Genomic DNA, 13,318 nt, shown 5'->3' on the forward strand with positions numbered 1-13,318 from the left:
AAAAAGTAAGAAATGAGGGCCCGTTTTTAAAGCAATATGAGTTACCAGAACACATGGAGGTGCACCTGCTGTATGCGCAGATCTTTGTGAATGGCACCCCAATAATTGTAGAGTCCAACCCGCAACACATTGCAGTACACCACAATGCACAGTAACAAACCTGTTGTATGTGCAGAGTGTTTTGGTGCTATTCATTGTGAATGACACAACAACACATTGTCCCAGCAAACTCCAGTGCACTACAATACATATACTGTGCATTGTGGTGCACTGCAAAGTCCTATATGAAGCCAAAATAGGGAGTAGGGAAGAATCCGAACCCCTGTTGGGTTTTTCTTACTGTTTGTGTCCCTGCTGAAGAGATGTATCCACCCACCCACTCCGATTTGCCCTGCCAACCGCAGCCCCCACATGGAAGAAAAATATATTTTAAAAATATTTTTCCCAAATATATTGCCATATATGTGAAATACTACAACTTTGGCCATATTCAACATATTTCAATAAATATATATATATATACACACACTGCATGTTGAAATGTGTTTTTATTACAAAATATATGAAAAATATTTTTAAAAATACATTTCAAATATACTGTATGTCTTTAAAAATACAAATCTACATTTTTGGAATGCATTTCGAAATATATGTAAAAATATATGTTAAAATTACTTTTTTATATGTAAAAAAAATCTGAAGAATATATTTAAAAATATATATTTATATAAAAAGAAAAATTCCAGTATATATACTAACATTTGTAGACGCTATAACTTTCACGTAAACCAATGAATTTACACATATTGGGATTTTTTTTAGCTGGAAGACCTGGAGCTGAATACATTTTGGCCTAAATTTATGAAGAAATTTGATTGTTTAAATGTTTTTATTGGATATGCTTTAAAGCAAAAAGTAAAATATATTATTTTTATTTCAAAATTGTCAGTCTTTTTATGTTTATAGCGCAAAAAATAAAAACTGCAGCTCTATTTGTATGAAAGCTCTATTTGTATGAAAAAAGGACATACATTTCATTTGGGTGCAGCGTTGCATGACCGCGCAATTGTCAGTTAATATAACACAGCGCCATATCGCAAAAAATAGCTTGGTCAGGAAGGGGGGTAAATCCTCTGGAGGATGAGTGCTTAAAGAGACTTGTACGTAGTTCCAGGAGGATTGTCCTCAGTCGCCGTTCCCTTGGGCATCCCATACTCCCCTAACCCCATCCAAATTATTCATCCCCAGGGGCGGACTGACCATTTGGAAACTCGGGCACTGCCTGAGGGCCCGGGGTCAGTAGGGGGCCCCATGAGATGCCCCTGGTACCTTTTTCATAGGCTTTTTTGAGTTTGGACAAGGACACAGGGGCCCCATGATCCCCTATTGCCCGGGGGCCCCATGAGTTGTCAGTCCGCCCCTGTTCATCCCCTAATAAAATCTAAAAGAACCAAGCTCAAAAATTGGCTACTGTCTCCTTGATGCAAGTATGTGTGGGAAAATGCATGTTGCCGGGCTGTGCAGAACTATAGGGGGACCCAAATATCTAGCGACTCCTAAGGAGGTAGTGCTACACATGCATCTTTTTCAACATGCCAGCGTCTTGACTATGAAGCAATCTCTGCTAATGTAGCAGTCTTAGGTACAAAGGGAGCTTTCTTAGTCCTCATACACACTGGATGTTTTTACAGCGGCTGTTTTTGACTTTTGACGTTTTTTTCTACAGCCAGTAAACCCCCCAGCATGTTATCCTATGTGTCCATCCCCGGCATGTTATCCTATGTGTCCATTCCCAGCATGTTATCCTATGTGTCCATCCCCAGCATGTTATCCTATGTGTCCATCCCAGCATGTTATCCTATGTGTCCATCCCCGGCATGTTATCCTATGTGTCCATTCCCAGCATGTTATCCTATGTGTCCATCCCCAGCATGTTATCCTATGTGTCCATTCCCAGCATGTTATCCTATGTGTCCATCCCCGGCATGTTATCCTATGTGTCCATCCCCGGCATGTTATCCTATGTGTCCATCCCCGGCATGTTATCCTATGTGTCCATCCCCGGCATGTTATCCTATGTGTCCATCCCCGGCATGTTATCCTATGTGTCCATCCCCGGCATGTTATCCTATGTGTCCATCCCCGGCATGTTATCCTATGTGTCCATCCCCGGCATGTTATCCTATGTGTCCATCCCCGGCATGTTATCCTATGTGTCCATCCCCGGCATGTTATCCTATGTGTCCATCCCCGGCATGTTATCCTATGTGTCCATCCCCGGCATGTTATCCTATGTGTCCATCCCCGGCATGTTATCCTATGTGTCCATTCCCGGCATGTTATCCTATGTGTCCATCCCCGGCATGTTATCCTATGTGTCCATCCCCGGCATGTTATCCTATGTGTCCATGCACACATAGACTGGAATCAACGTTTTTTGGCTGGAAAACCCCCCAGAACTAGTGGGTTTATAGAGGAGTTTTTTAGCTGTAAAAACTTTCTAAAGCTGAAAAAGTCGGTAAAACGTAGTAAATCGCGGCAAACCTGTGTTTCTGGACTTTTTCTGACCCAAGTCAAGTAAAACTCTAAAAAACGCAAACGCTGCAAAACGGAGATAAAAAAATGCTGAAAAACTCAAGTTTTTACCGTGACTTTATACAGCTAATGCTACCAGCGTTATCAAAACGCCCCGTGTACATGGAGCCTTATGATCATGAAAGCAGGTTTTAGGTAGAGTTGCGGGTACAGACTCCGAAGGCTGGTTGCTGCTACAAATGGCATTTAAAAGCATGTCCTGGGTAGGATTGTGGATCAATGGTTAGTCTACAGATACAGACCCATGTAGGTTATTTCCTTTTATTTAATGAGTGAATTGATCATTTCTAAATTAGAAAAGTAAGATGTTCCATACCCATGGTAGACCTTTGCTACACATTTTTCAGGTATATAGTTCTCACGACCGGTCTTTAGGGATACCACTCGCCACCATCCTCCCTCACTGTAAAGAGACAAAGAAAACAAAGATATTATTATAGATTGTAAGCTCCCAGGATCAGGCCCTCCTATCCCTCTTGTATTGAACTGTATTGTTGCTGTATTGTCTCCCTTTATATTGTAAAGTGCTGAGCAAACTGTTGGTGCTATATATCCTGTATAATAATAATAATAATATAAATCCTGTATAATAATAATAATATATAAATCCTGTATAATAATAATAATAATATAAATCCTGTATAATAATAATAATAATATAAATCATGTATAATAATTATAATAATAATAATATAAATCCTGTATAATAATAATAGTAATAATAATATAAATCCTGTATAATAATAATAATATAAATCATGTATAATAATAATAATAATAATATAAATCCTGTATAATAATAATAATAGTACAACGACAATCTTCCATAAGCTATCACTGTACTGTACAACTTGGTAATGTCAAGAGAAGCATTTCTGAAGAGGCCTTCATCACTAACCCTTAGGATCCATGACAAATATAATATTCAGTACTGACATTTTGATATGGGTTGTCCATCTTACTTTGGCGCCCAAGTTTCCGTCATTCATGCATTATGCCATGAGTTTGGTTTGGTACAAAAATATTAGTGGAGTGGAATTAATCTCAGTGTTTGGAAGATTGATGTTCTAAGGTTATTCTTGGGTATCAAGGACAAGGTATGGGATTTATATACAGTGCCCCAGAGGACGTCACATGTGATGAAACGCGTTGGACGGAGCCAAGCTGTGGCGTCATCAGTTTTATCAGAAGTTTATGGGTATCCATCTTGTTTGTTTTACGTGAGTAGACTATGTTATTTGTGAGTAGACTATGTTTTTCATATTAAAATCAGTTTTAAAGTGATACACACCATGTAGAGTTTTTTTAATTACATTTCTGAGATACTTCCATTGAAGCGGGAGCGGTGATTCTCTAGCCGCAATGTTCCTTGTCTGATGATTGCTACTAGGACTTGAATTAAAAACTTCATGATGACCTTTCCTTAGTTTGGTCATATCTGTTCGGTATGCCTTGCATTTTTTTGCTTGGTGGAGGATTCCTGCTTGATCTAACGAGGGATATTTCTGCTTTTCCTGCTATCATTAGGACCAACACCTTTGTCTCATTTCATGCACTTGCTTTGGACTTTATTGTTTGTTTTTGTTTTTTTTTTCACACCATTGGTTTTGCCACATGTATACTCTTAAGTGCTGTATATTCACTAGAGAATTAGCACAACGCTTATCTTATATATGGGATTTATATTGAGGGTTAGGTTTAAGGCTTAGGGCTCAGATTTAGGGTTAGGCGCTAGGCCAAGGGTTTCAGTAGGGTTTTTTGTTTCTAGGCCAAGGGTTGTCTTTTTAATTTAGGTGAAGAGACCTGTCTGAGGGTTAGGGTATGGGGAAAAATGAGAATTTGAGTTAGGGTTAGTGATTAGGTTCAGGAGTCTGCATTTTGCTGCATTTTAAAGTGCAAGAACCAGGGTGGTAGCAGATGCACAGTTGAGGGTTGAGGGCCATTTCCCATACCACCTTAACTACCCTGCTGTGAACGTATCATGAAGCTGGGGGTGTATAGAGGATTTTTCAAAGAACGAATGACCTCACTAATAGAACTCCACACTGCTATTATTTTGAACATGCCCCTTTCAATGAGTGATTCAATGACACAGAATCAGCAGCATGCATGTCATGACTGTTGGGTCTGTTGGATTTCTATTACTCTACTACACCTGCTAGTAAATTATTTGCCGTGTAGAAATATCATTTCTACCAAAAACAGTGATTGATCCGGTTAGTGATGTCTGACTGCGATTATTTTGAATACAACTGTATATGAGGGGGTCTTCAATAAGTATATTAAATATATATGGAGTTAAAAAAAAGTGCGGAAGAACCCTCAGATTTATGATCGCATATATTGTATGCCTTATTCTGTGCATCTGCATAAAATGTGTATTTAGTAGATTTATATAGTTAATGCAAAATGGAACCTTTTCCAGTCTCAGACTTTATTAGATTTGCTATTACGAAATTCTATTATGAATTAAGCCCTGACACCAAGTTCTCAGACAAACACATTTATTCACACGTTGAGCTCACTAAGCTGTATTCCTTTGTTCAATAATAGCAAAACCACAACATAATTTTAGAAGAGGTGCAGCCCTTTCCGTGTCCTTATGACTGTAACTACCATTTGCACAAGGATTGTGTGCAATTTCAGGTACGATTTCTGAAGACTTTATTACTACTTGTGAAGATTTTCAACAACTTCTTGCAGTTTGCAGTGCGATTTCCATTGTATTCTATGCATGTGAAATCGCAACAAAACTGCAGAAAACGTGATGCAAGAACTACTTTAGAAATTGCACTGCAGCAAATCACACATATTAAGACAATGACATTCACATTCATTAGATGCAATTTAAGGTGTGTTTTCAATCTGCAAATTGCACCTAAAATCGCACCGGTATGACTGAGCTGATTCACACATGTGCGGTGTGGATTGAAGCTCAGCTAATAGATACAGTAGTCATTCTGCGATTCATGTCAGGTTTCCATCAGGTTCAGGACAGGATTAGCTCAGGATCTTATCCTGTTCACACATATGCGGTTTAGAAACCCTTCCCTTAGAATTCAATAGCCTGCAATCCGCACCTGAACCTGAAGGCACTGCTCAGAAATCATACAGGACTCTTTTTCAAATCGCACCGCCAGTGCACCGGACATATGTTAACAGGCACCATAGGAAGCAATGTTATTTCACATGTCATGCAGACGGGATGTGGTTCAAACCGCACCCAATCCTCATATATGTTAAGGTTCACTCTTTGGATGTACCTAGTACTCCCAAAGAGCAGAAATGGTTAAAGCGGAGTTCCACGTGAGAAAAAAAAGTCTCCAGCTACAAATACTGTAGCTGCTGACACTTACCTGTCCCTCGGTCCAGCGCTGTCCTCACCACGGCTGGTTTCACCAGCCGTCTTCTATCCCCGGTGACAGCATCTTCAGTGTGGACACCCGGCTGTGACAGCTTGCAGCTTCACAGCCAGATGTCCACTGCGCATGCGCGAGAAGCACTGTGCTTTGTGAATGGCCCCGTAGTCTTCTGGGACCTGTCATGTGTCCCAGAAGACTACGAGGAGGGAGGGAGGAGGACAACTTCCACTTCTGATCTCCTAGGCGATCGTAGCGGAAGTGGGAGCGGGTACCTGTCAAATCTGGGTCCCCCCCACTCCCCAAAAGGTGCCAATCCTTAATGGGGAGCGGGGGACAAAGCATTAAAGCGGAACTTCCCCTTTTGGGTGGAGCTCTGCTTTAAGAAGGAGCAGGACATTGATGAGCTCATCTATCTGTCACCCTGCTCTCTCCCCCTATTAGCATTCCTTTTTTATCACATGAGCACTGCAGCACAGCTGATTGGCTAATTGTGCTGCATCTCCCTTTCCCAGTCTGAGCTCTGCTGTACAGAGTCTGCAGAAGACTGATACTAGGTGAAATTCAGGTACTTACACTGCTTGCATTCAATACTTTTAAGGATTTATTAAAGAGCAACGGATGTCAATCATCAGGTCCTGGCTGGTAATTCTCGGCCGGCACTCGGTGATCGCCGCTAAAGCTGAGAGGGGAGAGATCTGTGTGTAAACAACATAGATCTCTCTCCTGGCAGCATGGACATGCTGCTTTATACCCCTCTGCTGTGCAGCATTCCTCCAAAGTAAAACAGAACACAGTGTAAGCACAACACAGCACACAGTTAACCCTTTGATCGCCCTAGATGTTAACCCTTCCTGCCCAGTGTCATTAGTACAGTGGTAGTGCTTTTTATTAGCACTGATCATTGTATTGGTGTCACTGGGGATGTCACTGGCAGTTAGTCAGTTCCCACCCAGTGTCAGAATGCCCTCTGCAGTCCCGCTATAAGTCGCTGATCGCTGTCATTACTAGTATAAAAAGAAAGAAAACTCCCAGTATCTATACCGCCATTTGTAGATGTTATAACTTTCACGTAAACCAATTAATTTACACATATTAGGGGTTTTTTTTCTAGCAAAGACATGTAGCAGAATACATTTTGGCCTAAATTTATGACGAAATGTGATTTTGAAAATTTTTTAAAATACAAAATTTACAGCGAGTACTGAAAATTTAAAGCCGCTAACACAAAGGGCAAAGGCAACAGAACCCACAAAACATATACAATAGGATGTTCATGCACACGAAACGCATTGAGAGGAGCCTTATGTGCTGATGTGACGCCGCCGCGGTCGGGACATGGAGCGGCGGCCATCTTGGTATGTGTTTTAACACATGTTAATCTTAATAAATTGATTTTAATAAATACTACACTTTATACTGAACCCTGGGCTCCTGTGGTGAGCTTTTCTCTCTAGGAGGATTCCTTCTTTCGGTTTGAAGTTTTACTAGTGTTTGTGGGAGAAGCCCGGTCTGCACATATGGATCCTTGAGATGTGATCAGCATGAATGCTGCTATACCAGTAGATTTTTGATGGGTGCATAGCCATTAGAGGTGGTGGATTCCTTCACTGGATTAAGGGCACTTTTTTTTGGAAATTGCTGTGCCTTGTAGTACCATGGACCAGGGGCGGACTGACCATTTGGAAACTCGGGCACTGCCCGAGGGCCTGGGGTCAGTAGGGGGCCCCATGAGATGCCCCTGGTACCTTTTTCATAGGCTTTTTTGAGTGTGGGCAAGGACACAGGGGCCCCATGATCCCCTATTGCCCGGGGCCCCATGAGTTGTCAGTCCGCCCCTGCCATGGACACTCTTTACACTCCATTCGATTATTGGATGGACATATAAGTATCACATTAATACTGTTTTACACGTTTTAATATACTCAAGTGTTTACATTGTCTACCTTATGCATAATGATGACATTTCATGTTTAGCTCTGCACTTTATTGTATATATTTTATAAATTTTTTTATTGGCTATGTTTTATAACAAAAAGCGAAAATATTGTTTTTTTTTTTTTGTTTTTCTTTTTTTCTTTATAGCACAAAAAATGAAAATCACACAGGCGATCATATACCACCAAAAGAAATCTCTATTTGTGGGAAAAAAAGGACAGAAATGTAATTTGCGTGCAGCGTTGTACGTCAGTTACAGTAAACGCAGCGCCGCATAGCAAAAAATGGCCTAGTCAGGAAAGAGCTTAACCATTTCCCGTCCGGGCCATGTACATAAACGGCCGGACGGGAGCAGTGCCGAAGTGGGTCGCTGTTTATAAACGGCCCCCGCATTCCCTGCCTACACGCGCTCCTTGGGAGCGTGCGGCACCACGATCCAGCCAGAGCGAAGGAGAAATTATTGCTTTTATGGGTGTAAAAGCAATCAGTGTAAAAGAAGAGAAAAAAAAAATCTTCTTAACCCCCCACAAGTAGTACAGTGTCGCTATGGTGACACTGTATTCCTAGGGTGCCAGTATGTTAAAAAAAACACAAAGAATAATATATATTAAAAAATAAATAAACGTAAAAAAAGTTAGAAAAATTATAATTTCTGGTTATAAACTAATTTGGGTTTTTTATTTTTTTACTAAAAAGATAGCTGAATACATTTTGGCCAAGATTATTTATTTGCAAAATTTTATAAGAAAAACACTTTTTTTTTCAAAATGTTTGGACTTTTTCATTTATATAGCAAAACATTAACCTCCCTGGCGGTTTTCCCGAGTGTAGCTCGGGGTAGAATTTCTATACCACAAGCGGTAACCCCGAGCTACACTCGGGCTTACCATGCGGCACTGATCTGGGGGTCCCTGCAGCACTTACCTTGTCCTTCGCTCTCGCGATGTGTCCCCTGCAGCGTCCCCGGCCATCTCCTCCGGCCGATGCCGGCATCCGGCTTCTGTGTTCCGGTTCCCGTGACGTCGGGACGTACGGGCGCCGCCGGCGGCGGGAAATTTAAAAAATTTAAAAAATGTCTTTTTTTTTTTTTCAATTTTAAATAGTAAAACATTGCTGTTTCATCCCATTTCACATACATATTGTCCCTAGTGCTTTGCCCTGTGCCCTGCCTGCATTTTGTCTGTTCTTTCTGCCTGGAAACTTAGAAAAGTCCATGGCGTCCAAAAAGCGTCCCTTTACGTCAAAAGCGGTTTTAGACCGGCTAGAGAACAGCGATAGTAAATCAGAACCACTTACAGAATTGAGTGATAATGATTTGTGGGGAAATTTTCCTAAAAATTACAGCCTACAATAAAAAACTATTTCCATGCGAAAAAATGGTACCGCTTTCAGCACAAAAAATCAGAAGGAATCATACCGCCAAGGAGGTTAAACTCCCAGTGGTGAATAAATACCACCAAAATAAAATTTTATCTGTCTAAAAAAAATGCTAAAAAATTCATATGGGTACATATGGTGTGATAGCCCTGAAAGCAGGGGCGGACTGACCATTTGGAAACTCGGGCACTGCCTGAGGGCCGGGGTCAGTAGGGGGCCCCATGAGATGCCCCTGGTACCTTTTTCATAGGCTTTTTTTAGTTTGGGCAAGGACACAGGGGCCCCATGATCCCCTATTGCCCGGGGGCCCCATGAGTTGTCAGTCCACCCCTGACTGAAAGCTGAAAATTGGCCTGGATTGAAATGGTTTTTAAAAATTGAGGGTTTAATATCACTTTAAGGACTGTGAGGTCTGCGACTTCCAGTAAGTTCTACACGGCTTTCTCTTTGCATTGCAAAACATAACAGTGTGAGATGTGAATTTGCATTTCAGCCTTTGAGGTTTCTTGTTTTCTCACAAGGAGAACAATTTTCCGTCTTTGTTATGTATGATGTGTACCTCTGTATCTGTGTACTGGTGGAGCCGGGTTTTGTATGAAGTCCGGATAGTTCTGTATCTGGGATCAATACCAGGACTACATTTAATATTGGTTTGCATGCAGGGGCAGACTGACCATTTGGAAACTCGGGCACTGCCCAAGGGCCCGGGGTCAGTAGGGGGCCCCATGAGATGCCCCTGGTACATTTTTTATAGGCTTTTTTGAGTGTGGGCAAGGACACAGGGGCCCCATGATCCCCTATTGCCCGGGGGCCCCATGAGTTGTCAGTCCACCCCTGGTGGGAATCACATGCGATGTGCCGCACCGCATCAATGTGAACCCAGGATTACCCCAGGTCCACACCTATGTGTTTTCTGCTGTGTTTTACAGAAACGCACAGCAGTCCACTTAGCATGATTTCCTATGGGACAGGTTCACATCTCTGCGTTTTCACCCGGTGTGTTTTTTGGAAGGGGTCAGGGACTTTTTAAAATGCAATTTTGGTTCAATAGACTTCAATGGAGATGTTGCAGTAAAGCATGTAGTGAGTTTTGATGTGTTTTTTATGTGTTCTGTGTTTTAATCTGCCCAGCAACAAGTTGGAAAAAAAAAAGCGCATAAAGAACGCTTCAAAAACACATGTGCAAAAATGCAAAAGGCAGCGCAAAAAGCACTGCAGAAACGGATCAAACGCAAATTGCATAGGTGTGAACCTCGCCTTAAAGTGGTTGTAAAAGCTCAAGGTTTTTACCTTCGTGCATTCTATGTATTAAGGTAAAAAACCTGTGTGCAACATCCCCCCCAGCCCCCCCTAATACTCACCTAAGCCCCCAGGATCCAGCGATGTGTACTGGAGTCTTGGCTATCCCGGGACTCCCTCTCCTCATTGGCTGAGACAGAAATAGGAGCCATTAGCTCCCACTGCTGTCAATCACAGTCAGTGAGCCAATGAGAAGAGAGAGGGGGGCACGACTCCCTGTGTGAATGGAAACAAGGAGCAGCAGGTGCCCCCATAGCAAACTGCTTGCTGTGGGGGCACCCGACAGGAGGGAGGGGCCAGGAGAGCCTGTTGGGGACCTGAGAAGAGGAGGATCCAGGCTGCTTTGTGCAAAACCACTGCACACCGCAGGTAAGTATAGACATGTTTGTTATTTTTTCTTTTAAAAAAAATAAACCTTTAGAATAACTTTATCTCTGGTGCAAGCAGTGGGCGGGCTCTTGGGAGGAATTATGCAAATGTCAAAATGTCTTGATGGGTGGGTGTCTGTCTGGAGGACTGGGTGTTACTAGGCATGCTTTATCAGCTTGCAGACCACCTTAAGTAATGCCCTCTGTGATTGAAAGAACTGAAATCCAATGAATGAAATGGGCAGGCCAAGGGCAGTCAGAGTGGGGGAGGAAAGAGCTAGATGATGCTGGATGATGCCGTTTGACAGTGGCTCAATTAGGCCACTCCCACTGTTGTGATATGAGCCTGTGTCTCTCCATCATAGTCTGTGTCTTCCAGTCTGTGCCCGTCCATCACAGTCTATATTTATTGACATCTGTCAACAATCAGTTTCTATCTGTACTGGTCTGCACATGGGCTTCTGCATGCCGGAATGCACATTAACCATGTTGTGTGTGGAAGTGAGGTTCTGGATCTACAATTACATCGAATTCAAGTATGCAGTTCAAGTTTTTCATTGAATGAGTGCAGTGGCTCCAGTTAGGTAACTCTCAGGTATGAGCCTATTGTTGCGAGTGATTAAGAGAACCACACCAATGGTCCTAAAATCCAAAAGCATTGATTTTACCTTAGACATTCAAAGCAACAAGTCAATGCCTTTCGGTGGCTGACATCATATGCCACTGAGTAGTCAACGCGTTTCGGTGGCTGATACCCTATTCCATTGAGCAGTCGACGCATTTCAGTGGCTGATACCCTATTCCATTGATCAATCAATGTGCTTCAGTGGCCGATACCCTATTCCATTGATCAGTCAACGCATTTTGGTGGCTGATACCCTATCCCATTGATCAGTCAACGCATTTTGGTGGCTGATACCCTATTCCAATAATCAGTCAATGTGTTTTGGTGGCTGATACCCTATTCCATCGATCAGTCAATGTACCTCGGTGGCTGATGCCCTATTCCATTGATCAGTCAATGTGCTTCGGTGGCTGATGCCCTATTCCATTGTTCAGTCAACGCGTTTTGGTGGCTGATACCCTATTCCATTAATCAGTCAACGTGTTTCAGTGGCTGATACCCTATTCCATTGATCAGTCAATGCATTTCGGTGGCTGAAACCATGTGTCATTCATCAGGGGTTGCAATGCTCAGGTGAAGATAAAAAGACTCAGTTTTGGTTGATAGAAAAACTTCAGCAGTAAGGATTTTAAAGCCCATCTCCAGGCAAACCCTCGCCTTCATTGGGGTCCATCTGCCACTGCTGTTTCCAGGTGTGGGGACTGGTAATCCACCACTAAAGAGGTGGTTTCCCATGATACCTTTTTGCTGACATCACTGCTCAGACTCCATTACTGAATTCAGAGAGGACCCTACTGTCAGGCAGCCAGTAGGAAGTGTCAACGTCTTCCAGGTAGTGACGTCGCAATCCGAAGAAGAAAGACTCGGGACTGTTGGGTCCAGCTTGGACCAATGTATGTGACATACCTGTGGGATTCTAATGGAAGATGGAAATTATTGTAGTACACACCATTACACCAGTCATCTCCACTGGCTTCTGGATCCTGTGCTGAACGGCTGTCCTACTGCTTAGTGAGCACAGGAGGTCGCCCAGATGACATGGGAGCCATTCAGAGAACAGTTTACATTTTCTAAATGAATGCAAAGTGCTCACTGATTGGATGAGGAGAAGATTGTGATGTCACCCATAGATACACGACACATAGGGCTGCCATTCCGCACAGGAACAGTGAAGACTGAATGGTGTCCATGCCGAGCTAGCAGCCTCCTGTGTTCACAATGCAGCAGGGCAGCGGCTCGGAAAGGGACCTGGAAGCTAGTGGAGATCACCAGCTACAGTGATTCCATTTTCCACTGGGACCCCACAGTTATAACACATACTGTACATACTTACACTGATCCGAGTTGGACCAATGTAACTACATAAAAAGTCACATACCTATATCTCAGAAATACTTATAGGGGGGTAGGGCTGAGGGATGCATGTGGGGTGGTGGCAGACTGGAGTGGGGCTTTAGAAAAACATCTGAATTTGTTGAATTTGACGATGTTTGTAAGGTAGTCACTCTTGATGACTTTTCAACCTTTTTCGTCTGCTCTGTGGCTGGAATTCATTCTGTGGAGTTGGCTAGAATAATCTGCGTTGGTTGCCAGTATTCTAATTTTCCAAATGGCTTTAGATCTGATGTTACAGATTTTTTTTTTAAGGGACTTGATTAGTTTATGAAACGTAAAAGCTGTTTGTGCCAAATTTCCTGGTTCTGAGACTCCCTCCCCACAAAAAAAGTAAATTTTCAGAAGTCAAAAGTAAATGTACT

The 13,318-nt window shown here is 42.4% G+C and overlaps 2 protein-coding genes across 2 annotated transcripts in view; one reads left to right on the forward strand and one right to left on the reverse strand.

Moving 5' to 3' along the window:
- The window catches only part of TG (thyroglobulin), a 439,344-nt gene that overhangs the window by 269,433 nt on the left and 156,593 nt on the right, over positions 1–13,318 (forward strand). The window lies entirely within an intron of this gene.
- Positions 1–13,318, reverse strand: part of SLA (Src like adaptor) — a 76,876-nt gene that overhangs the window by 13,045 nt on the left and 50,513 nt on the right. Inside the window, exon 4 of the mRNA XM_089685946.1 lies at positions 2,912–2,998. Coding sequence (XP_089542072.1) covers positions 2,912–2,998 — 87 coding nt within the window. The remainder of the gene's footprint in view (positions 1–2,911; positions 2,999–13,318) is intronic.

The sequence above is a fragment of the Staurois parvus genome, unplaced genomic scaffold (genome assembly GCF_062004578.1).
Source record: "Staurois parvus isolate SC_StPar_1 unplaced genomic scaffold, SC_StPar_1.0 ptg000389l, whole genome shotgun sequence".
Taxonomy (NCBI): Eukaryota; Metazoa; Chordata; class Amphibia; order Anura; family Ranidae; genus Staurois; species Staurois parvus.